At 43.7% G+C, this 26,404-nt stretch overlaps 1 protein-coding gene across 1 annotated transcript in view; it reads right to left on the reverse strand.

The window, feature by feature from the left end:
* Positions 1-236: 236 nt before the first annotated feature.
* erfl3 (Ets2 repressor factor like 3) overlaps positions 237-26,404 on the reverse strand; it is a 59,248-nt gene continuing 33,080 nt past the window's right edge. The window contains exons 2-5 of the mRNA XM_074683641.1: positions 16,422-16,656; positions 5,935-6,050; positions 4,617-5,758; positions 237-4,376 (exon numbers count right to left, since the gene is read on the reverse strand). Coding sequence (XP_074539742.1) covers positions 3,696-4,376; positions 4,617-5,758; positions 5,935-6,050; positions 16,422-16,656 — 2,174 coding nt within the window. The 3' untranslated portion in view covers positions 237-3,695. The remainder of the gene's footprint in view (positions 4,377-4,616; positions 5,759-5,934; positions 6,051-16,421; positions 16,657-26,404) is intronic.

The raw sequence follows: 26,404 nt of genomic DNA on the forward strand, positions 1-26,404 counted from the left end.
GACTTAAAGTAAACTTTTGCACTAGAAGTTTCGAACTTGAAGTAGTCTCAGAAATACATACAGAAATACCAAACCATGCCTGTTATCTAGATGTTGACAGAAAAAAGATCAGAAGCTAATCTTTCTGTTTACAAATAAGCCTCGTAATGAAACGCCTCTTATTATGTCCTAGGAATAAATGCCTGAAAAAGAGCAGACAAATATAAACACAGTGATATTCATATTGGGTTTTAACCAGTTTTAATTAACCCTGATTACAGCTTAATTACAAGTTTGGAAAAAAACATGAAACAAGTGGAGAAATTCAATGTTACATCATGGTATTAACTCTCATCTCTCCATCAGAGTGTTATGTAACTGCTCGGGGGAGACGAGGCAAAAAAAACAGACTGAAAGAGGGTAAAGATAGACCTTTACACAGTCAAACAATACACATCTTTTTTTTCTTTTAAAATGATACAACCCCACCCCCACCCCCCAAAATAAGAAGAAAAAATATACAAGAGCAAGAGAGAAAAAATAGTAACATTATAAAACAAAATTACAATACATGACAGAAAGATAAAATCACCCCCTTTACCTCTAAATAAAACCATTCCCACCTTCTTAGCCCCTTGTGTTACTTCTGTCAGCATCAAAATTAATATTACACATTTTTCTTATTTTACATTTGTAAAAACTAATGACAAGTAAAATGTCTCTGGTTTAAGGGGCTTGTAGGTTTGAAACAGGGAAAGGAGTATGGGTGTACACAACATAAACAGCATCAGCTAACAGAGCCATGGAATAATGATAATGCCAGATGGAGAGGTTAAAAACCCAATGAGAACAATAATAACACCAACAATTATCCATAGCAATATTGACATCAGAAAAATAAACAGAGAAACCATTTTTGTTTTGAAAGAGAAATGTTATGCTGTTCACCTACTGTTAGAAGCCCAGCACAGGATGAGAAAGAATCTGTGTTTCTTTAAGAGTCCAATTAATCTTTTTACCCCACAAATTCATGACTGAGGCAGAGCATATCTCAGTTAGCTGAACGCCAGACAACGCCTGAAAAAGAGTTAGGAAAAGTGAAACTGAAAGGAAGGAGAGAGTGCCGAGCAGGTAAGACTGATGCCCCATCTGTTGCTCAGATATGACAAATAGTAATAAGGCAGCTGTCAGAATAGGTACAGACACAGGACTTAGTGTGGGAGAGAAAGAGAGAGAAAGTGTGTATATGTGTATTTGTGAGTGTGTGTGTGTGTGTGTGTGTGTGTGTGTGTGTGTGTGTGTGTGTGTGTGTTCTGACATACTCAAGTCCAGCCCACAGGGTTCTGATGAAGAAATTAAATCAGCTCAACTGCACAGGCCGCCTGTAGGCCTTCAATCTCATCGCTCATTGCTATAGATCCACCTGATGCTGGCCAGGTAGGGACAGATCATGGCGAACACGGCTCTGTTAACTGGTTAGATCCCTCATGGACAACCTGACCGCCAGGATATTAAAACATAATCCCACCTCATTAGTGTATGTGTGAATGTGCATAGTTAGAGGAGAGGGGCTTTCCATGACAGGGTCACCCACAACAATGATTAACCCTCCTACTCCTCTCTCTTCTCTCCCTCTCTCCTTTGCTGCGTTTCAGAGCTGCTGTGAACTTTGGAGTGTCATGTTAACCAGGCAAAAAGAGTGGATTACTCCTTTTACTACTAGCCCATGAGCTATCACTGAGCACACACAGGCACGCACACATACGCACACACACAGGGGGGCTAGGAAAGCTCAGGACAGGGAGTACCCCACTGAGCTGGGCTGTACAGGGTGGAAGGAGCAGAGCGCTGCCTGCTGGAGAGTGAACAGCAGAGCAAACCCTGTGCTGGTCTTGTGGCTTGTTTGCTTGTTTGTCTATGAAACAAATTTACAAGAAAGACCTGGATCCCTACTCAACTTTATCTTTCCCACCCGCCCTCCATGTATAACTGTATATCACAGGCTGAGTGTTTAATCACTCAAAAAAATCCACTTACAAAAAATCCTGAATCAATCATGTCTTTAAAATGCTATGGTACCCTTTAAAATCTTTTTTCATAATTCCGTTTATATATATTTATATAAAGATATAGTTTGTTTATGTGTTTATTAGAGCTCAGTTTGCACTTTTATACATGCTATAAAAACAAGGCATAGAGAGGCAGTGTGTGTGTGTGTGTGTGTGTGTGTGTGTGTGTGTGTGTGTGTGTGTGTGTGTGTGTGTGTGTGTGTGTGTGTGTGTGTGTGGTTTAAGATGTTCCCTACTCTCTCTAGATCTCTTGTAGTAAACAGGCCTGGCAGACTCAGACTTGCTCACGGCCTGAGGATGATGCCACTACAAGAAGAGCTGGAGGTCCAGACAGAGAGAGGGAGTGTGCTTGCGAGCTAAAGGCAGTGTTGTGTGTGTGTGTGTGTGTGTGTGTGTGTGTGTGTGTGTGTGTGTGTGTGTGTGCTTGTGTGTCTTTGCTGGTTTAGTTTTAACACCATCAATGATTGTTAAATAGCTTTAGCTGGTGAACGTGTATTCTGTGCTGCTCGGCCTGCAGAGATTGTTTTTGTCAGTATACAAGCCATGTTAGGTGAGGTGAGGTGGCTGGTTAACAGTTACTGGAACCCCTAAAAACACCTGCCTTCTCCCGCTCTTGGTCCCATGAGCTGTCCCTTCTACAATGAATTCTTCTTTAGACGTTAACACATATCTCCCTGGGGTTAGAATCATTTTTTAGGTGGAGTCAGAAAGTGGTCAGCGAGAAAAAGAGTAGCAGGACAGGAGAGAGACAGGAAAAGGTTATACGAAAGTCAAAAGCTCAAAGAGAACAGTGTGCAAAAGTCCCAGTCTGTGCATTTGTAAGTGTGGATTTGTGTGTTTTCTATCGCGAGTCCCCCTCACTGTTGGCTGTGTTTTTCTGCCTGTGTGTGTTTGAGTGCATGATTCCAATAAACATACAGCAATATGCTTCCCTGAGTGGAGTGGGCCAGGTTTAAGAGTCAGTCAGAAAACACCCATCAGCCCCACTCTTAAGTCTTTGAGATACACTTTCCTTTTGTCGGTTTCTTCCTAATTTTACCAACGTTACACAAGTCAGAGAACGATTTATCAAAGCAGTCCTCTCCTTTCCTTGCTCTCTTCTATGTCACTCCAGGGCTGTGGGTTTTAGATACAGGCACTTATCAAAGTCCCACCAGCTAACAGGAAAATAACACAGGGGAGTGTGTACAACGGGATCAGGTTTTTTTTTTTCATTGCTGTAAGGGAGTGTGTGTCCCCTGAGGAAAAAGTACTGCTGATTATACTGATGGAGTCTGAAGAAGGGAGCTGTGCTACTGGTGCAGAGTGTGTGGAGTTTCACTGGCCAGGTAGGAGGTGAACTTTAAGTCAACTTTTCCTTTTCCTTCCATCGTTTGATTTCACACTGTTCTGGGATGGCTTAGTCCCACCTCCTGTGTCCCAGAGAAACTCTGATCCAGACAGAAAGCTGGTAAAAGATCTTTCAAAGCGAGAGTCAGGCTGTCTCTGAGGTGTCGGTTTAATATGTGTGTATGTCGGACTGTGCTGTCACTGGAGCTTTCAGGAATCTAGTTTGTCAGAGGTTTGGGAAAGGGATTACAGAGGAACCATTTACACACTCCTGCACTACCTCCAGTGTGACTGGAGCAGTAGTGTTTGTGTCTCTCATCAGCAGTCTTTGTTTTCCAGAGACAGCTGTGCAGTGGCACGATGTAGCTCAGCACTCACTCTTCGCTGTGAGGACAACGGTGTGGTTAAAGAACCCTCGTACGTCAATGGAGGAGGACTGTCTCCGTCTCCGCTGCCCGTCCCGTCGTCATCCATCTCCATCCGTCCGTTACTTCTCCTCTCTCTTTCTCTCTCTTCCTGTGGTCGTACTTTTTTGTCGTCTGACTCCTCCTGCGAGGCCTCCATGCGCTGGTCTTCACTCCAGCGCCTCTTGAAGCGCAGCTTTAAAGGGATGCACTTTGTCTGTGAGCCTGTCTGAGGTGGAGGTGTGTGACCTTCCCCTGGGTCAGTTGGCTCACTCTTGAGGGTGGGCAGCACACGATGTGCACTGGAGTGTGTGTGGTGTGAGGTGAAGAAGGGCATCAGGCCCGGTGGAGGCGGGGCAGGAGCTTTGAAGACATCCTCATCAAGGTCCTCATCAGGATGGGGGTGATGTTGGGGGGCTACAGTGCCATTAGTGTGGTGGTGATGGTGGTGGTGGTGGTGGTGATGATGGTCAGGGCCTCTTGAGTGGCGCGGGGAAAAGAGCTCAAAATCCTCATCCCTCTCATCCAGGTCCTCATCACTGATGTCAGTCACCTCCACCTCTTCCTCTGACTCAATGTCTGAGATGGGCTCCACCTTGAGGAGGGTTAAATAAGGAAGAGATATAAACATGAACAAAAGAGGAAACTCTGAGATAGTGCTCAGTTAACTTTTAATGATTCAAATGATGCTCTTATTTTAAGAAGAGACTTAAAGACGTCTGACAGTGGCATGTTTTAAACAGTGTAGACAAACGGTTTCATTTGTGGTCAGTAATGTTGTGTTTTCTCTGTTGTTTTGAAATCATTGTTGAGAGTTAACATCGATGTATCTCACCTTGATCTTAGGAAGTCCTGCACTGTTAAGTGACTGCGTTGAAGAGGAGGCCGAGATGAGGCCTGAGCCACTCGCCGAGCTCAAGTCGCTGCCGAATGACAGCGAGGAGCCGAGTCCAGAGGTAGACGACATAGACCCTGATCCTGAGCCTGAGGACATGGAGCTCTGCCTGAGTTTACTCTGGCTCTGACTCTCCCTCTGCTTCCTGCCCAGTGGCGGCGGCTGCAGCTTGAACTTGAAGGGAGACATGTGTGGAGGCTCCTCGCCCAGGTGAAGCGGGTGGTGCATGGGATGAGAATGTGGATGAGGATGGGCAGTGTGAGGTGGATGCGGGTGGTGGTGGGCTGAATGGGCCAGAGTTGGATGGTGGTGCCGCTCTCCTCCCCTCTCTCCTCCCCCTGCAACCACTCGCTCTGCCCTCTCCCCCCTCTCTCCTGTGTGGGTTTTGTCTGCAGACGGCCGGTGGGGCTGGGGGATGACGATGTTGGGGTACTGGAGGAAGGCTCTGGGACTCAGGCCGTAGTTGTACACCGACTGGGTGTGGGCCTGCAGGTAACGCTTCATGTCTTCAGGGTTGAAGGAGAAGTGGGAGCCTAACATGGGTGACAGTGTGGGCGAGGGGGTGTAAGGGAGGTGAGATGTAGGTGTCATGGACAGTGCTGGTGACAAAGGAGGTGCTAGGAGGCCGGCTCCTCCTGGCCCTGGCAGAGGGGAGACAGGGAAGGGCGACAGAGGCTCTTGGTGGATCCGGTGTCCTGCGTGGCCACGGGAGCCTGGGTGCCCTGCAGGGTTGCCTGGTCCTCCGTACATACGGAATAGAGCTTCATGAGAAAGACGAGGATGAATTATGCTTCTGTAGCCTCCTCCTCCACCAGGTCCTCCTCCTCCACTCACCACTCTGTCTCCCCTCTCCTCACCTGCCCCGGTGTTGCCCTCTTCAATCTCAGAATTGACAGAGGTGCCATCACTGCAGTCGCTGACGGAGCCGCGTGCCATGCGCCGGGCTACAGTGCTGAACATGCCTCCAGGGCTGCGCAGGTCTTCATTTGGGGAGAGGACTTCAGAGGGCGTCGAAGGAGGAAAGCGGAAGTGAGTCCCTGCACCGGTGGGTACGGGAGGGGCGCTCTGAGGAACACTGCTTCCTGAAGAGAGGAGGGAAACGGAGGGAGGGAACACTGAGAAATGATGTATAATGTTTGCCTGTTTAATCCAATGTAATCATGCTATCCTGTTGTGGGATTAGGGGATATTTGAACATGCAAACACAAACACACACACACACACACGGCAGCAGCAGATGCAGTCCGTCCAGGCTTACCTGTGGAGCCCATGTCGATGAAGGGATAGTTGACCAAAACCAGCTTGTTGAAGTTGAACTTGTAGGTGAACCTCTTGCCTTTGGTCTTATGGAGGATCCTTTTGTTGTAGTAGTATCTGTTTAAAAGAAAGAAACAGACACTGCTCACACATGTAAAAGGTACATTTAAGGACACATCTCATGGTTAAATAACTGCCTGCATAATGTCTTATGCAAGCGCTTGATACCACCAGATATATAATTTCTTTATCCGTCTCAAATGTACACCTCACTTTAAAACGTTATTTCTGCTTTTTATTGAATCTGACAGATGTGCCTGCACACTCAAGCACACACTTTAATAAGCATGAGTCTTTCATGTCGCCTCCCCCCTCTAATGACAGATATTACAGAGTGTTGTATGACATTTGCACAAAGCAGACCTAGAGAGGGGGACCAGGGGAAGAGGGGGGAGAGGAGTAAAAGGAAAGACAATGGAAAGCTGTGGATGGACTGAGTTGTGATAAACAATTAAAAGATCAGAAGTCCATGTTTGCAGCATGAACACTGCAGCCAAATGTGGAGTGCTAACGGATTGTGAGGGCACAAGGGTGCGTGAGCTGCTGCGTGCATGTTCAACAGTGGGTGTGTGAGACTCGTGTGTGTGTGTGTGTGTGTGTGTGGACTTTGATTGCGTGGTACCTTCACTAATCCGTGTGTGTAAAACACAGCCAGGAATCAGAGAAAATATGTCTTTTGGGGTTTTTTAAGTTCAGGTTTTGTCTGACAAGCGTCACACACACATGCTGTAATTCATTTTGCTAGATGGACCCATCTCTTTATGTAACTCTAGAGCAGAGCCACCAATAATTCACCCCATCTTTATCTGTTTATGTAATGGCCATTCTCTATGTTTTTTTTTTCTTTTTTTCAAGCTCTCTCTCTCCCATGCCTCCTGCCTACAGTACAAGGCTCCATTTTTATTAACCTTTGTCCAGCTACAGCTCTTTATGTAACATCTCTCCGCTTTCTTCCCCAGATCCACATCCACTTTATGTAACCTCTAGATCCCTGGCTGCCAGGCCTCACACAGACAGAGCGAAAGAAAGAAAGAAGAAGGAGAAGAGGAGATAAAGAGAGGAGGAAAGATGTTGTGTTTTGTCTGTTGGAGAGATAACAAGCGTGTGTGTCGTGCTCTCTAAAACTACCACCTAAATGTTGAACACTACCCCCGGCTTTTGAACGCAAGATTCGACCAGACTGCAAATTTGCTCATCATGTCTGCATGCCTACCTGCTTTTATAGCACGAGACTCTGATTTCCTTTCCTCCAGCGTGCGTCTGCTGGCACAAGTTAAGTGAAGTGTGCTGACAAAGACAGGGGCTTCAGGGTATGTAGGTAATGCTGAGATAATCAGAGCCCATTGACTATCATTACACTGAATGGTAGTTATCCAGACGACGGTGTGTGTGTGTGTGTGTGTGTGTGTGTGTGTGTGTGTGTGTGTGTGTGTGTGCATGCGTGTGTGTCTGTTTGGTGATGGGAGGTGTCGCCCTTCACCCCCTCTTATTATGCTTATTACGCAGACTGGTTGGGCCATTTCTTTTTGCTCCAGGAACAGGCTGTTGCTCTTTTACTCTTGTTCTCTTCTTCCCCCTTTATTCTCATGATACCTCTTCTCCCTCTTCTTTCTCTCATCAATCCTCCTCCTCCTCTTTATGCCAACTCTCCCTCTCCCTGTGCTCTCCACTCATCCCCCGAGGCGATGAGAGAGGGAGAGACAGAGAGAGACAGGACAGGCCTGCACTGTTGAAAACATTGTTTACGCCAGGCACAAAGCAGCATGTAATTTCTGCTCTAGGGGAGACACTCACAAGGGCCGGGAAGGAGGGCAGAAAGGCGGTGAGGAGCGAGGGGACGGACAGAGACAGGCAGGAAGTCAAGCAGAATTAAAATCACAACAGGGCTGTTATTGAATTAGCTGATGGTTAAAAAAAGTCGACAGGCTGTGCTTTGGTTGAGCAAAATCATAAAAACAGACTGCAGGGGTAGAGCGAAGACAGAATTCTAAATATTTATCACAAAGTCAAATTAAAAGCTGTGAATGGAGCCAAAATTAGGAATATTTCATTGGCTTGAATACAATATTACTTTATTTTGAGGCTTTGGCTCAAATGTGTATATTTTGAACTTAAATGTTTACATTTTTAACTAAGATGTGTAAATACTTCTACACTGTACAAAGTTCTTTATTCAATATTATTATTTTCCTACTACTTAAGCTCTTTTTTTCAACTTGTGTAATATTTTGTGTTTTTTTTAATTCATGAAAATTGTACTGAGAGAGTGTGGTTTAAACTTGAGTCAAATTCTCTGTATTCTTAAAGATACTTGGCGAAGAAAGGCGATTCTGATTCTGATGAGGTTTACATGAATAAAAAGTCTGCAGTCGGAGAAAATAGATCTTCAGATTTATTTTAAACTGAGCAGCATGATAGTAACCGAGCGCCATGAATAAGCAACCTTTAACAGTTTTCCTTTTTCTTGACACAGCACAAAGCAGCAGACACCTGAGAAAAAGGAAATTCAAAGCTACAGCAATCATTGTATCCTCTCCAGATGTGTTAACCGCAGCAAGTAAAGATTGAAAGGTCAGCCTCACTGAGCACCACTACCACTCTGTGGGAAGTTTTCTGCAAATTGCTCAAGATTCTGAGCTTTCTTCTCAAGTTATTTTAGTCATCCTGAAACATTAAGAGCAGCAAACTGAGTAATGGGCAGTGAAGAAGCAGTAATGTCAGTGTTACGTCTTCCATCATCCAGAAGAAGGTGAACAAACACCTCTTAAGTGAAGGAAAACTGCTTTTACATCGTACTTGACAGTATCTAAAAGTTGCTTCTTAACTTTTGCCAACTGGTTTGTATAATTATGACCACATTACAAAGGCTAATAATATCACTGTCATGACACATCTGTGTGACTCGGGTTCATGGCAGGCGGTTTGTAGGAAGCACAGCCAACAAAAGCTCTGTGTGCGCCTGGCTGCTCTCTCGAGTAGCTCACATTCAAAACATGCTGAAGCATTTTTGGAAGCGGGCGACAACTTAACGTAATCTTAGCCGCAGCAACTGAAGCTGCATTGAGAGCACATGGTCACCCACTTGCTCTCCACGCCCCCTCCTCCTGCTCCGTCATACAGGCAGACGGTCTTTGAAGAGCATTTGAACTCACTTCAAAAGAGAAGAAAGAGATTCTTTGAGTGCCTGTGTTTAGCTGCCCTCCACACACACACACACACGCACGCACACACACACGCACGCACACACACCTCTGCCCTGGAAACTGACTCTGTTACTGTCATCTCATTCAGACGTAATCAAACACACGGGTGCATGTGCCCCCACACACCCCCAGAGCATATCATCCAAGAGCTGTGGCTTTATCCCGCTCCCTGTTTAACCAAAAGAGTAGATTGAACAATCAATGCGAGTATGGATTTAGGCAAAGCCTTCAGGGAAACAGAGCTGAGGCTCTCTATCAACTCCGTTGTTTCTGTGTGTGATTCTAGGCCAGGGATTAAGGCTGCGATTACACAGGCCTGCTGTGGTCCAAAACACAGTGATCAAAGCTGAAACAGACACAGACACACACGTTGGACTGCAGGAACTCAGGAGCACAGTCAGTTAAAAATGTATTTTAAGTCAGGTTTGAAGTCTTTTACAGAGATAACAGTGTTACCAGTCATACTGTTGCATACATGGTAACTGAGTATTTATTCAGAGTTATCTTATTAGTAAGGGTTGATTATACTTCAACAGATCTCCACCCTGTAGGGATTTCAATTGTTTAACCACCCGCAATATATAAACACATATCTATATCTATATATATATTAACTAGGGCTGGGACGATTTGCTATTCTCGGGATTCGATTCTATTATGATTTTGGGATACCAATTCTATTTAAATTGCATTTCTTCAATAGTCACGATTCTTGCGATTTTTAGTTTGCTTTTCTAACACCAGACCATGTGAAAAAGTTAAATGACGATAACATCTACACTGCAAAAACTGAAATCTTATCAAGTGTTTTTGTCTTATTTTCAGTAGAAAATTTCTTTTTAGACTCAATATGAGCCAAATTCACATGACCAATCCTGAAAAATGTCTTGTTTAAAGTTACTTAAGGACAAAAATGAGGTCTGAATTCTATAACTAATATCTGTCTGAATATCTATAACATGATATGTGTATTTGATCAACAATCTATTTCAGTATCACTTTATACACACACACAAGCATGCAAATGTCAACACAGATAACAAAGTAAACTAACCCCTGTGTGTGTGTGTGTGTGTGTGTGTGTGTGTGTGTGTGTGTGTGTGTGTGTGTGTGTGTGTGTGTGTGTGTGTGTGTGTGTGTGTGTGAGTGTAGACGGGCTGTGCCTTTCCATTGTTGAGCTGTAAATAGGCGCTGACTGTGACAGGAAGTTGGGATTACAATACTCCCCATGAGCCCCATGTTTATTTTCTGCCTCTTTCGTCAGCATTGGCTATTGCACACACATTACAGCCAGATCCTTCTGTGCACATACACACACACACACCAGCTGCTCACGCTCAGGTGTGTGTGTGTGTTAAAGATGCACATATGAGAGTTAGTTATAGGCAGGCCAGATTTGGTGAGTGTAAACTGTTTTAAAAAGGGGTGTAAAATGTGTTTGTGCAGGGGTGTGGGCAGAGTGGGGGTATGATTAAAGGTGTGACATGGTTTGTGCATGTGTATGTGTGTGTGTGTGAATGAGCGTGAAGGGTATGCACTGTATGTGTGTTTGTGTGAGAAGAGGAGGATCTGGTCAGGGTATGATTAGGCCGGTCACATGCTCCGTGGGTGTGAATATGTACTCGAGCACACTCTGGTGTGTGTGCATGCCGCCCTCGTCCAAAATAAAGGCCTCATTCAGATGGGGACAATGATGCACACACAACATTTACACTGAACACATACATGCTGCTGATAGAGACAATGGAAAGACAATGCACGCTGATGGATGTATACTGAACACCAAGTCAAACAGTGGTGCTGTCCCTGGGTGCTCCCTCTGCACTTTCTCCCTGGCCCTGGGTGTTTCCACACAAAGCTCTGCTGCTGTGGTGAGAGGCCTTTTGACCTACAAACAGGCTCAGCCAGGGGGATGAGTAACTCTGAGTGTACGCGGCAGTATTTCCTGTACAGGGATCTGGGGATGTGTTCAGGAAGGTTAGACCAGATTTGTAAAAAGGCTTTTGATTTAATTAATTTTGACCGTCCATCTTCACACTCTTCATTTCTTCGTGTCCCACTTTGAAGTGATACACCAGGATGGAACAAGTTGGGTCCTATCACAAGGTTTAGGGCAGAAATTACCCCTACAGCAGTGTTTTTGTGCAGCAGAAGCCCAGAGCGCTCGCACCAAAGACCCCCTCCCTGCTCCTCTGCCGGTTTCCTCTGCACTCAGACGGGGCCAAGTTTTACTTGACCAAAAACACAAATAAACAGACTCCAACCGAAAAAGTCTGATATCGGTCTGCATTCACATTTTATTCAGAGAATTTTCAGTGCGTTACTTTCACACAAAAACACTGCTAAATAAGGCTCTAGTTCTCATCATGTTGTAAAACGGCGCTACCTCCGCTGCAGAGCCACAGCTGGGTACGAGGCGCCGGTTAGTGTATCAGTCCGCACGCACAGAAACGCAGGTAGTCTGCCAGGACGAAGAGACACAATGAGAACTAGAGCCTTATTTAGCGGTGTTTTTGAGTGAAAGTAACACGCCGAAAATTCCCTAAATAAAGCGTGAATGCAGACTGATATCAGACTTTTTCAGTGGGAGTCCGTTTATTTGTGTTTTTGGTAAAGTGAAAATTGGCCCCGTCTGAGTGCAGAGGAAACCGGCAGAGGAGCAGGGAGGGGGTCTTTGGTGCGAGCGCTCTGGGCCTCTGCTGCACAAAAACACTGCTGTAGGGGTAATTTCTGCCCTAAACCTTGTGATAGGACCCAACCTGTTCCATCCCGGAGTATCACTTCAAGGCCACAAATTAAGAACACTGATCCTTTTAACCATTGTGTTGTGACACCAGATCAGACCTGACACATATCAAAACCTGCAGTTGAGCTCCTCAGATTGCAGTTTTACAGATTGCAGTTTTACTTTTTTTCTTTTTTTTTCTTTTTTTCTTGAAAGCCTCACCATATCCAGGAATTCCATGGAACTTCCATTCTATTTCTGCGCTCCTCTGCAGGCAGCGCTCCAGCTGTGGCAGCCTCTTCATCGTTAAATTCATGCTGGAAATGAAGCCGCAAACATGTGTGCACACATGCATACATGTGTACAATGGTGCATTTGTATACTTGAATGTGCACATGTGCTGTGTTGTTAATCTTTGCCAGCTGTGCATGGCAGTCCCCCTGACCTCTGACCACCACGCTGGAGCAAATGCTGGCTGCTGACTGCAGGACAAGGGGGCCTGGAGGTCTGTGGGAGCTGGGACCTCTTAGCATGATTAAGATCATTAAACTAGGCAGCACTCTGACATGACTGATTGGCACCAGGCCTCATTTTCCTGACTCTGCTGTGTGGATCAGTGCAGGTCTTATTGATGGGAGACAGACGGTGTCAGAGTGTGTGAGGGCTCTGTCTCTTTATTCTTGACTTCCTCATCTGTATGATGAATGCGGCACAAGTGTCCTTTTTATTCACAAGGTGCACCAAAGTAGAACAATGGCTCTGACTTTTTTTATGCAGTTAAATTATTGTAAAAAGATGCCACAACAAATTCATTCTTTAAAAATATCAAAGAATACTAAAAAACAGGGCTAAGCTTCTTCTCCAAACATCAAGTATGACCATACACACACACACACAGGCAGAATCAGTGTGAGTGCAATCCTCTCAACAGGAGTGGGAATTTCACAGCGGCCGTGGGAGCGGGAAACCAAAGATGACGCATGGACTGAGACTGTGTCCCCTTAATGAAAAGAAACACACACACACACACACACACACACTTCCACACACGCACGCACACAGACACACACTTCCACACTCACTCTTCCGCACACACAATCCAGCAGTCCTGATTCCTGATTAAGGGAATTTCCACCATGTGCGGCACAGACAGGAAAGATCACAGAGGTAGAAATAATAATTACAAAGGCGAAGTGATAAAAAGAACACTTCAAACCCGACATTTCTTTTCAACTATGTACGCATGTGTGTGTGTGTGTGTGTGTGTTTGCTAATTGCCACACGCTGACTGTGTTCTCTTTTATCAGCAGACTCCAGGTTTTCTCCATATGAAGGCCATGAGGTGGCCTGTTCTCCAACAGTTTGCAGCATATGGGGACGGTTAGCATGCACATGTGTGTTTGTGCGCCTCCTGTATAACTTCATTAATCTTTAGTGCCATGAATCCGCTTGCCACATTACTATTGATGCGCGTCTTGCGAGGCTTCATTTCCAGGGCCTCTTGCTGCGCAGGACAGACGACAGCTCTGGTGTCAATTCAGGTGACTGGATGGACATAGGTGTGTGTTGTTATGCTGACCTGCCCTTCTCAGTGTAAGCCTGAAGTGACTTTGCTCAATTTATAGACACAGAGGGAGACAACCTGGCTGGAGGAGGGTGAATGAGGACACAAAGAGAACCTGAGGGGAAACTCCTGTGTAGAAAACTTGCTGGTAATCAGCCTCTGAGGCCAGGCCATCAGAGGGAACTAAGACTGGCCATATATAAGCGCTAAGCTCCAAATCTGTTACAGCTCTACAGGATAGACAAGCTATAAATACACAGCCTGGTCATCCATATTCTATTCTCCCTTATTCAGAGACTCTAAATCTGTGCATGCAGAACTGAATGAATGAGAGAGAGGGAACTGCATGTTTGCACACATGGCTCGTGCATGTAACTTTGACTGCTCCATCAGATATGATCCGTAATAGAAGTTATCTTGATCTCACGAGTTTAAATTAGCTTCCATAAGCCCTCCAAGCCTAAATGTGGCCTATGTGGCTTTCTTTAACGTGCTTAGTCTAATCTGAGTCGGCATTAACAAGCTGGAGGGGACACGGTGCAGTGAATGAGAGGTAGTTCTTCCTATTTTAGCACATTATGGAAGATGTGATGTTGTAAAAGGTATGGGAACAGATACGAGTGCCAAATATGCTTCTGCCGTGAGCATATTAACTGTCAACGCACCAATCTGATCCTGTAATTGTATTACCCCCCCCCCCCCCCCCCCCCCCCCCCCCAACTTTATCTTCATATATGGTTTTGTCAGATACTTATGGTATTGGACAGGTAAAAGGAAACTCATGCAGGCATTCGTATTGAAATTTATCACATGTACTGTCTGCTGTGGTAAGCTCCTGCTTCATAGTGAATACTTCAAGTCCAAACATAAGCAAAAGCACGCGCCGATCCCCCTATTCAGCACCAGTGATGAGCAGAAAGCGGCACCATCACAACACATGACTCATATTTTCATGGGATATTTATACCTGAACTTGAAGCTAGGTTCAAAACAGCTTCTGTGCCAAAGAGCCGGCGTAACACACTAATGGGCTTTGCTTAGCTTGCAACCCTGGGTATAAAAACCTCTGAGGTGTGGCGGACCAAACAGGTCAGTGTTGTAACTATACTTGTCCAGGTCAGCCCAGTGTGAAGGCATGAAGCCAGGTCGAGTCCTGCTGCAGGGTTACAGACCTGGGGTAAGCCCTCATGGTGCCCAGGTCGGCATAAAGAGCACCTGAAAACACACTGGTAGGAGATGTGTTATACTTAACTTCATGATAAAGAAGGATGAAAAGAGAAACTTCAGGAGCTCAGGGTCGAATAGGAAATTTTAGGTGCTTTACTTTCATGTCTGCACTCCTACTTCCAATAAAAACCATAATCAATCAAGTAATCTATCCACAAATGCATTCCAAGTTTATTAGACTGACAGATGCATGTTTAAATATGACATTTACAAACATTTTTAAAAACTAAATTATACAATAGAATTGAGAGTGGAGTCAAAGAGGGTAAATACTAATAATCTGTGTGTATGTGAGTGACTGATTAATTTCCTCCGCCAAGAAGGTTGTGTTTTTGGAAGAGTTTGTCTGTTTGTTCGTTTGTTTGTGTACAACATAACTCAAAAACTAACAAACATATATTGACGAAAATTTCAGGAAATGTCCAAAATGGGATGAGAAAGAAGTGATTAAATTTTGGAGATGATCCAGATCACCGTCTGGATCGAGAATTTTTTTAAAGGATTCTTTATCATTGTGAGATCGTTTTTGCCATAATTTCTGACAGATGTAAAAGTACGATCCACATCCTGGCAATATTCTGGATACTGAGATCTGGAATATGAAATATGTACAGGGCCATCATAATTGTCAACACTGTCAGGTAACAAATTATCGTACAAACCTGCAGCTAACACCAAATTGTAGCAGACAGTCTGCTGAAAGGGAGTATAACATTAAAGTAGGACTGAAGTGTTGCATGACAATTACAATGTGCTTGGTGGAGGTCTGGGCTCTCTGAAAGCTTTTCTAGTTTAAGTATGAATTGATAAATTGTTTCAGCCCTATCCCTTACTAAAATAATTTCCCACATTTCAAATGTTCCTTTGGCCAGAAAACTCTGTGCATTGTTCTCAGATATCATCTTTACCACCTGAGTCAATGCACTCCAACCACAGCACATTTTTTTTACCGTTGCAACAAGTTAACCAGCGTTGGTTAACGTCTCCACAAAAAGTGAAACTGGGAGTCCGTTAGAAGCTCAGAGACTTGCTCTCACCACTCCTTTATTTACCATTCAATCAAAAACATCTAGAACCATCTCAGATGGTGACTGGCAACAGCAGCCTGGGCCCAAATCTATGAGTTGAAGAGGTGATGTGTTCAGTCCTAACTGCCTAATTTGAGACTCATTTGCCTCCTAAACGATGACGCACCACATCCCAACTACAAGTAAACTCCCCTGGCAGATAATCCGTCACAGCCTCTGCTTTTGCCAAGTCATAACCCACTGCAACTCCACAGACTGTGGCTGTGTGTGTCAAGGGTTTCTACTGCAGGGTCTGGTTTCAGGGGGGGTCTGACCTGTCTCCTAACCCATGTGGGTGTCCTAAACACGATGATTCATAAAGGTCTTTATCAGTCTGAGTCAGAGGTTTTAATTAATTAACGGAGCATATTTCTTTCTTAAATTAAAATGTTTATTTCCCCCGCCTACCATTCTTCAAAAAGAGTGCAGTGTAGATTCATATAGGAGCTCAAACTAGTTGAAAAGATGAGAGCCTCGTATGTGTTTTTTTGTGCATTCCTACTGCAAGGTCTTAATCAATGAGTCCTTCAGCTAGAGTATGTGGGCTCTTTGTAATCAAGCATCAGCTGAATCTCTATGTGGATATACCTCCACATCCCATCACACAGATACAAAATGAAGCAGCACTCCCCGTCATCTCACCTCAGTGCCCTGCTCAGCTTATCGTAGTTCATCTGGGGTTTACACTTCCGGGCCCCCCACAGCCGGGCCACTTCATCTGGGTCTTTGATGACAAACTCGCCATAGTCCCCTTGCCAGGCGATGACATCGTGGTACTCTTCTTTCCTGAGCAGCTCCAGGATGAAGTGCCACAGCTGGATCTGCCTGGACCCGGGACTTGACTCAGGCTTGTAGGCCCAATCCGGGAAGGCGAACCCTGCAGAGAGAAAATGAAGGTGAGGAGGGTTAAGTGAGGAGCTCTGGAGTGTGATGAAGATGTAAAGAGCACATGTTTGAAATAAAACACACGAGACTGCATCGGATCTTCAACAACTAATTGTCTTTTATCTAATCAACCTTGAAAACCTGGTCTGCCTCTGTAGAGAGATCCAGAGCTGCTTTAAAATAAGTCAACAGACTATTAGGAGTCAGCAGTTGTGGATGGTTCAGGTGAGTGGAGTCTATTCTTTGAGGGAAAAGAGGATTATAGGTGTCTAGCCAAGTATAGATCACACACAACAGAGCAGCTTAGTCAGGCACAGAGTGTCCTCATTCATATTTCCCACTGCACATGGCTGTCTCCTCTCCTCCCAATTCTTCCCCGGCGTTTATTTCTCTACTTTTCAGTCAATCTTTGAATAATGTCTGCGGGTTATTTTCGAGCAGTTTCTTGTATTTATGGGACAGTTTGACACAGTCAGAAGCAAGAGGGAGGTCAGGGAGAGGTAAAGAGTGGAGAAGGGAGTGAGGAGAGAGTATGAGGAGCGCTGCAGCCTCTGCAGAGTTTTGATCCTGGATCTTATTCTGATTGTTTAAGAATATATCCACAGCAAGTTTGCAAGGGTGTTAAAATACATAACTCTTCTCTGTTTTAGGTGTTTACTCTATATTGGATATTTGCTTTTAACATATCTTTTATCAGTAAAATTTTAAATCTAAGTGATCTGATGTTTTCGTGTGTGTGTGGTCTTTTACTCTGAAATTGACTGGATGGTATATGGTATTTTGTACCTCCTCTGTTCAGCTCATGCGAGACCCAGGTTATGCTGACTGGCAAGAGTTGCAGATAAATATGTTTCATTAAACAATTAAGCCTTAAAAAAAAACCATTTCTTCAGCAGACTGAAATGTTAAACAGGGTGACACGCGGCAGAGTGAGCAGCTGACAGTGTTGACTGGTCACAGAGGGAGGCTGTGTGGCAGCAAAGCCAAGTTTCCTGTAGACGTATAATCATCAACAGAGCTGAGTTTTATTATGTCAATCACTTATTTTTACACTGATTCAATCATAAAAAAGTTATTGCCAGTAAAACCATGTTTTCTCTGCAGACAGCTGGTTGTAGAATCAGACTTCTGAATAAACCACATTGTTTAATGTCATCAGGTCACCATCACCACATCAGCTCTTCTCAGGAAACACACGCGCACACGAACCGAAACTACATTAATGAAAGTCGTATCGTTAGAGGGCTTCATGGAACTGTTGGGCCCATGTATCAAAAACTGTTCCACCTCTCCTACACCTCTTTCCTCCCATGCAGTCACTCTTTCCTACGACAGGAGGAAAACATCATGACCAGTCATCTCTCCTGTCTATCCCTCAAGCTCATCAGCCCTGCACCCGCCGCATAAAGGAAACGCAGAGATGGAGACAGAACGAGACCGTGGGTGTGGGTGTTTGACTGTTTGTATGAGCATGTGTGTGTCCAAATGTACAAGTTTGAAAAGAGTTTATGTGCCAGTGTGCGTGTTTGAAAATGTTTGTGCAAGTCTCCCACTAACATTCTGTTGCCTGGGCGGTCAAGAAAATCTGACACGACCGAGCAAAATAAGACTATCACAGTGTAATGTTCAGCCAGATTTAGCCTGGACTGGATTTTATTTTATCAACAGTCCTCCTCACAGCGCTGATAAACACACAAGTGAGGAGGCGGATTTAGAAAAAGAAATAGCATCCAGGCTGCTTAAGTGAGCCTATCAGTCCCACTGATGATATTTTATAATGTTTGGTGCAACGTTAAGAATCACATTACATCCAATAAGCCGAGAAATTGAGTTACCTGTCTGATGTAACACAATGCAAGACATGAGTCCTTCAATAAGAGGGACACTTTCTCCAAGTGTCTCAATGTTGACGATACAAACCCTGTATTATTGGACTTTATTTAAACCAATGTGTGAGTGTTATTTCTCCATGTTTCAGCATTTTTCTTCACAAATGTAGATGAAGTTGGCTCAAAACACCCTGACAACACACGTTTGGGTTCATGTTTTGCTGTTAAAGACACATTTCATCTTCACTACGCTTTTTATAAATTTTTCTCACAATGATCTTTTTCTGATCTAATATTAAATATTTCCTCCATAACCACTAATATTTCTGTGCTTTTTGCAGCAGCAAAACCCAAGGTTCCTCTCAATACACTGCAAAAACTGAAATCTTATCAAGTGTTTTTGTCTTGTTTTCAGTAGAAAATTCCTTTTTAGACTCAATATGAGCCAAATTCACATGACCAATCCAGAAAAATGTCTTGTTTAAAGTTATTTAAGGACAAAAATGAGGTCTGAATTGCTCGTAACCAGTAAAAAAAAATCTGCCAATGGAACAAGAGAAAAGTTACTTGTATTACGACATTGTTCTAGTCTCAAGGAAATTTTCAAGCAATTTTTTCTTGTTCCATTGGCAGATTTTTTTACTGGTTACAAGCGATTCAAACCTCATTTTTGTACACTGATAACTTGAAACAAGACACTTTTCTGGATTGATAAGTTGAAAGTGGCTCATATCAAGTATCATAAGACAATTTTTACTTAAAAAAAGACAAAAACACTTGATAAGATTTCAGTTTTTTGCAGTGTAAAGGCTTATCTTAGCTTATATAAGGCTAGCATGAAGCCAGTGTTTAGTGATGTGTCTCACTGCAGCATGCAAACAGCAGCAGAAAAATCAGGCTTGGTTTGAGATTGGGAAACAAACGGGCCCAAATCATCAGATTATGGATGCTCCGGCCTGTCGATGGATTTTCTGGCTGGGAGCCTGGGGTGTAGATGGATAGCCCTGATAATCTGTGCCGCACTAGCATTTTCTAACCATTTAGTCACTGTTGCATAACACTAAATAATGCTGGTCACACATCTGCCAGACAGTTATGACTGTATGAGTGTTGCTGCTCATTAACAGGACACACTTTGTGCGCTTTTATTTCTTTTATTTTATGCTATGCTAAAGAACACTAAGAGCAGGCACACACTGCTGTTTCCAGCTTTGTTAAAAATAGGCTGAAAGGAAAGTTATCTTCCTATCTTACTCATCAAGCGTAGGCAAGCATTTCTTGGTTGTTTTCCTCCAATCACAAAGAAGTATATGGGAGGCATGGTCAATGAATCACTCGGCTGCCCCACCTACTCACGAGTCATTTTGCGATGAAAAAATAAAGACTTTTGAATACCAGTCAAAAATGTACAAGATGCCTACACATTTTCCATCTCCACATTCCAGACAGGATTTTATCAGCGTTGAGTGTTATTCAGAGAGCTGCTGGCTTTTAAGGGAATGAACTAACAGGCTGTGCAGACAGATTAGCCTCTTTATTCAAACTATGGATTATTGTTCTTTAAAACAAACATCATGATGTGTGAAGTGACCACGGGTGTAAAAACAGCAAAAACCGCACCGTCTGTGATGTAGTTGCTCAGACTTTCGAGACTTGCACAGCTAGCATGCAAATAAAAAACACACACTCTCTTCCTTTTTCACTTCTTAAACACCCTGAGTGCACGATAAAGGAACACATTTGGGAGGAGGGAGGGGGGCAACATTAGTGGGCCAGGCCCAACAATAACACATAACCACACACATGCTCCTTCTGCAGAAGAAAACAACGGATCATTTACAGATATAAGACAGAGAAAGTGGCTTTGTGAAAGGAGTAAGGACGTGCGCAGAGAGGGGTTGAGTAAATAAAGGTGAGCATTTCTGAACCGCTGACCTCTCCAGCTGACAGCTGCAACACTGAATCTGCTCAGGGGCAACGTTTGAAGGCGGTTTGTCGGAGAGTTTAGTGTGCAACTCTCTGCATGTGAGGCTGCATTAAAAAGCAGTGAAAAAATCACATCATAACTTTTTTAAGCTACACAATCAGTAGGCCTGTCACTATAACGCATTTTGCTTGACAATAAATTTCCAAAATATTATTGCCGATAAACAATATTATTGTCAATACTATTTTGATTTTTTTTCCATTTTTTCATTGATGTAATTACGACAAATGGGATAATAAAGTGAGTACACCATATCAAAAGCAAGAAACTTTAATTTCTTAAGAGTATTTAAATGTAATTAAAAGGTCAGGATCTTTTAAATAAAATAAATTAAACAAAAAATATAATAAATTTAAAAAACAAGAAAGAGAAAAAAATACAATGAAAATGAAATGGACTCTCTTTTAGAAAAAAATACATGTCAATGAAAATAATTAATACTAATCAAAAACAATAGAACATAGACCCTGTCTCTTAAGAAAAAACGAAACTCCAAAAAAAAAAAAAAACAATAAAAACCATAGCCTAAATAAAAGGGAGTTTATACAGTTTCTGTCAAACATTTTTAACATTTCTGGCTTTCAACCGTATTGAAGGGCTGCATTTCTTTGGCAATGTAGCTGTCTTTGAGCGCCCACCATTGGCGCTTTTATTTCTATTTACTTTGCAGACCAAAAGCCTCAGTAAGAGCGGATTGTCAAAGAACAAGGCTCCGCTGCACCTCCCTCTTCTTCTTCGTCGCCACTATTTTCAAACAAATGCGACATATCAGCTCGTTGGTGTTCATGAGCTCACACTTTGTTCATTCTGATAAAAAACAAAATATTCCCACACTGGGACTGTGGTAGGCGGCTTAAGAACCGTATCTTTCGTGCCATCACTCATATTAGCGTGTGTTTCAGGACGCTCGCTTCAGTTCTTCAGCTGTCGCAAAAGATGCCAAAGATCGCATTTTTGACAGATGCTCACTCCACTATAAATCCGCTAAATCCGCTATAGAACCTATGCACCCCGACGTTAGGAAAGATAGACGTAGTGAGCCATCTTCTTATTCAGCCTCTTTGGTCGAAAGAGAGGAGGAAAACAAATATGCATGCACGTGTCAGTTTATCGAGGCTGGCAAACTTACCAAGGACGTTTTTATTTATCGTTCGGTTAATCAATTTATTGATTATCGTGACAGGCCTAACGATCAGGGATAGATGTTTGAAATGACTAAGTGTGTGCATGTGTGTGTGTGTATAAGGAGGCATCGGTAATGATATTTTTGACTTTGGTAGACCACAGAGGTCACACAAGAAGAACACACACTCATCATATTTCATGGAGGGTGAACTGGATCCTATGTAAAAGCTTTGACGACGGGCTGTGTGTGAATACAGGCGGGGGGACATTCTCTACCTGCAAATGATGAACTGTCGTCATCACTGTCATACTTCAAAGCATGCAGATACCATGTGAGAGTGTGAGTGTGTGTGTGTTTGAGTCCTGTACATTTACACTGCAGGGTGTCTGATACTTTGTATAATGAGTCTACCTGTCAAAACCTTCACATCTGAGAGCCCACGTGACATGTGCTCCGTGCTTCTGCAGTGTGTGTGTGTGTGTGTGTGTGTGTGTGTGTGTGTGTGTGTGTGTGTGAGAGATGGTAAGGATTATGTTTGCAGGAATGCTGAGAGCAAGAACAGGTGTCTTTGTCCTTCTCTCAAAGCCCAACCCAGGCTGAGATGTCCTGACTCACACTGGATCAGCTATCACACACACACACACACACACACACACACACACACACACACACACACACACACACACACACACACACACACACACACACACACACACACACACACACACACACACACACAAGCTTGCACTGATCTGTTTCATCGGCCTCGCACACCCAATAGGAGAATTCTGGTGGGGAATTTTTGGAATCTGCGTGTGTGTGTGTGTGTGAGGGGGTACGATGCATGTGAAGTTGTCTGTCAGGATAAAGAAGAGTGAAGAAGAGCCTGCAGAGCACGACGCACCCCCCCACCACCACACTTAACCCCCCTGACCTCTACTCTCCCTCTCTTTGGCTTCTTTCCCATCCTCACCCTCCATCACTCCCTCCCGGGGGAGACACCAGATAGCCATTACAGCATGCAAGCGCAAGCCTCACACACTCTCACCCACACACAGACAGACTTCAGCATCAATAATGTAGAGACTGGTGTGGAGGGTTGACGGTAGGGCTGCGCCTAATCTCTGCCCTGGGACACTAGAGAGTGCAAGTGCGTCAAGAGGTGAGTGTGTGTGTGCGCACAAGTGTGTGTGTGAGTGTGTGCGTGTGTGTGTGTGTTGGGAGTTGGGACAAGTGAGGGGCAGGTGGTAGAAAGTGATGCAAAAGGGATGAAGAGGAGGAGGATGATGGGAGGAAGAGAAAAGGGGGGCTCGGAGCGAAAGAGAAGAAGGCAAGATGAGATGGGTGAGAGAGGGCAAGGACAAGCAGCGAGAGAAAGAGATGGGGGGAGGGAGAGCGGGAGACAAAAGTGGGAAAGGGGAGAGAAAGAGAGACAATGGCAAGAGCGGGACAGGAGAGGAAGGGGGTGGAAGGCAGGAGGGAGGGGGGGTTAAGGGAGGGATGAGATCATAGCTCGTCTGGTAGTCTGTTGTCATCCAGATCAGATTGCTTATCCCCCCTCTCCTCCTCCTCCTTCTTCCCTCCATCCCTCTCCCTCCTCCTCCTCCTCTCCAGAAGTGCCGATGCCTCTTTTCCTCTGAGTGATCCTGGTGGCAGGCCCTCAGCGGACTTCTAACACCGCTGCTATTCCAGCCAGGGGCGTGCCATATGACCATCCTATGGGCTGTTTACACCACAACGGTTCAGGGTGAAACACAAAACTTTTCAGCCCTGTATTTACACGCATGAGCTAGTTTCGCGCTAGCCCATGCAACAGTCCAACAGTACCGTTGTCAAGATCGCGCTGTGCTTGTGCTGCTCATTCTGCTGACTGTCTTTCAACAAAATGTGCATCTTTTGCACCACTCCTGCACTTAGTATTCACCAATACACCAATACACCAGATGATCAGCTCAACTCTACTTTGGTAGAGATCTCCTAAAAGCTCCCCCTCACACATACATACACAAGACAGTTACAGCTCCAACTTCAGACCAGGCATGCTTACTACAGCCTTTTCAGTCCCCCAGCATTTTCGTGTAAACACAGATTTTTTCACTGCGGTTTCACTGCCTTTTAATGTTTTTGGATGAAACGTCGTTCTGTAAACAGGGCCTTAGATCGTAAAGGGTTGGAACGTGATGAGGATCTGCCAAAGCACGGCCATTGTAAACCAGCTGTAGAGCACACTCTATCGCTCACAATGCTGTCTGCGCCATATGTCTGCGGGCCCATGCACAGCCACATCCAAACCATGTGCTAATCTGCTTCATGTTGTCATTGCAGACACACCAATGAACCAATCAGAACAAGCTGTAGGCAGTGTCTTGGTTTATTTAACTCCTCCCCTTTTGATTCCCACTTATGTGAGAGAAAGCATGGCTGCAAACCAAAGTGATACAGGCATTTGATAAGGGCACTCCGTATGACATAAAAAGTGAGCGCTGTAAAGATGTGACTGACGCAGTAACATTTTTACCTTGCAAAGGTTATGGTCCCCATATGGCTAAAAATCTGAGTTGAAACAAAAACAACTGCTTTATTTTCTTTTTCACAGGAACCAAACATATTTTACACACATTTTTGTGCTTCTCCTGGATTACATCGCACTTTAAGTGCTTAAAGTAGTAACTTAGGTTTATATTTTCATTTTATGCTTTTCAGTATGTTTTTTTTTACCTTGTGAAAGTTAAATCTTTTGCAAAACATTAAATGAAAATTGGCTTAAGTGAAGTTGATTTCACATGAAGCTGAAGCTCATAACAAAGAGGTGACGTTTATATTTGACAGGAGTGTTGTTTAAAACTTGATTTTCTTATATCGCCAACCCCTAATTCTAGCTATGTTCAATAATGACCTCTTCTCTCTCTACACACACACGATGAGAGAAGAGAAGAGAAGAGAAGAGAGGGTGTGAGGAGACGAAAGCAGCTGATTGAGAAAAGAAGGAAAGTAAATAAAAGAAGGACCTGAAAAGAAGAAGAAGAGTAGCCCTATGCTGAACTGTTACGTCTTGGTGAAGGGTAACTTCTGGTCAACTTCAGTTGATAACATCGTCCTAGGACTGCCTTTTTATGCCTGCTCCATTTAGCAAGTTACACATGAGTTCCTGTCCTACTTCTTGGAGTTCATAATTTATCTGAATTGCTGAGCGGCTCTGCCTTGTGTTCTCTCCAAAGCCCTTCTGACAACACTGGGGAATATCACAAACACTGAGCCTTCACGTTAGGAGGAAGAGGAAATTATGCCATGTGCAATGACATCACTCAATTTGCTGATGACATGATGACTTAAAATAAACCAACACTGACGAGGGATTTTTTTTTCTCTTTTTTTTCTGCTGATGAACAAGTTTGCTTGACATAGAGCTTAAAACTTTTAGGGTTTTGGCTTTGACCTCATTGTTCACCCTTTGTTTTGTCCGCCTAAAGGTACTATAAGGATTATCTGGAATTTGTCTTACTTTTCTGGGATAAAGACTCTGTCTCCAGTGAGCACTTTACTCAGTGTGTGCATTTGTTTTTAAAGAAAAAAGTTGAGATCAGATCTTCTTTTTGACTTTACTTTTCATTGTTCAAGCTGCAGGGTGCTGAGCAACACTGGGGAATGTTTTTATTTGTAGATACGTAGAGCTATAATTGTTTACAACTGACATACTTAGTAAACTAGTTTAGGGAACCAGACTAGAGCTACTTACAACCCTAAGACTGAAAGGACCATCTCTTATGACATAAGTAACATCCAACATTAGTAAATTCTGGTTATATCCTACCAGTGCTCATCTACCAACTCAAACCTCACCAAGCAGAGCAAACGAAACCTCACTCTACATCTTATTGATAGACTCTCATGTTTGAACAGACCACTGCAGAATAGCTGCTCCATGTGGGTTGGAATGAACATTAATCACAAACGGCTTGGCCCATTTTTAAGCCTGTGCTCTGTCATTCTCCTGTTTTGCTTTCTTCTGCTCTGACATCCTTTTTCTTTGTTCCAGTCCAGCTCCACTTTCAACCGTTACTATCACATAAATCCAAGATATTGTTTTTGCCAGCTGGTGTGGTATCCAATCAACCAAATTTGGCGCTGATACCTAATTTCTAATTGTTGATTACAAACAGGAAAAAAAAGTTAAAATAAGACTATTTTAAAATCACTCAGAGATGATGTCTACCAGAAATACATAATTCTTCATGCTATATGCTTAGACAGGGTAGATGTCATCTTTCCGAAACACAAGTGAAATAAATTGTTTTCAAACCCAAAATGTTTCTTGTTTTAGCTTCTTTAACCTCGTGTTTCTGCGAGTGATGATTTGGGTTATCCAGGGATTTTCTGCCACTTATTTGATAAACACATGCAGGAATGAGTTGTAAGAGATTATCATCAAAGTTATAATTTCTCATCCCACAACAGAAGGATAAAAAAGGACAAAGACGACAGATCCAATTGCTTGGTTAAACAAGAAATTTAAAGATGCCATCTTGAGCTACTGGAATAATTATTTCACAAAAAAACAGAGAATGAATCAGTGATGAAATAGTTTTGACTCTCAAAGATTTGACAACTTCACAGCCTCCTAGTCCTGACCTGAGACCTCAGTGCCAAGCAGGGTGAGAGCTGATGGGAAGCAGGCAGAGCCAGACGGGCAGTCAGACAAAGTAGTAGAGTGAGAAAAGAGATGAGGAGGAGAGATTCCCAGAGCTGCGAGTCCTACTCAGCAGCAAATCAACTGACAGGCCAGTGCCAAACCAACAGA

The sequence above is a fragment of the Halichoeres trimaculatus genome, unplaced genomic scaffold (assembly GCF_033239565.1).
Source record: "Halichoeres trimaculatus isolate MK-OKI-2021-1 unplaced genomic scaffold, fHalTri1.1 fHalTri1_scaffold_12, whole genome shotgun sequence".
NCBI lineage: Eukaryota > Metazoa > Chordata > Actinopteri > Labriformes > Labridae > Halichoeres > Halichoeres trimaculatus.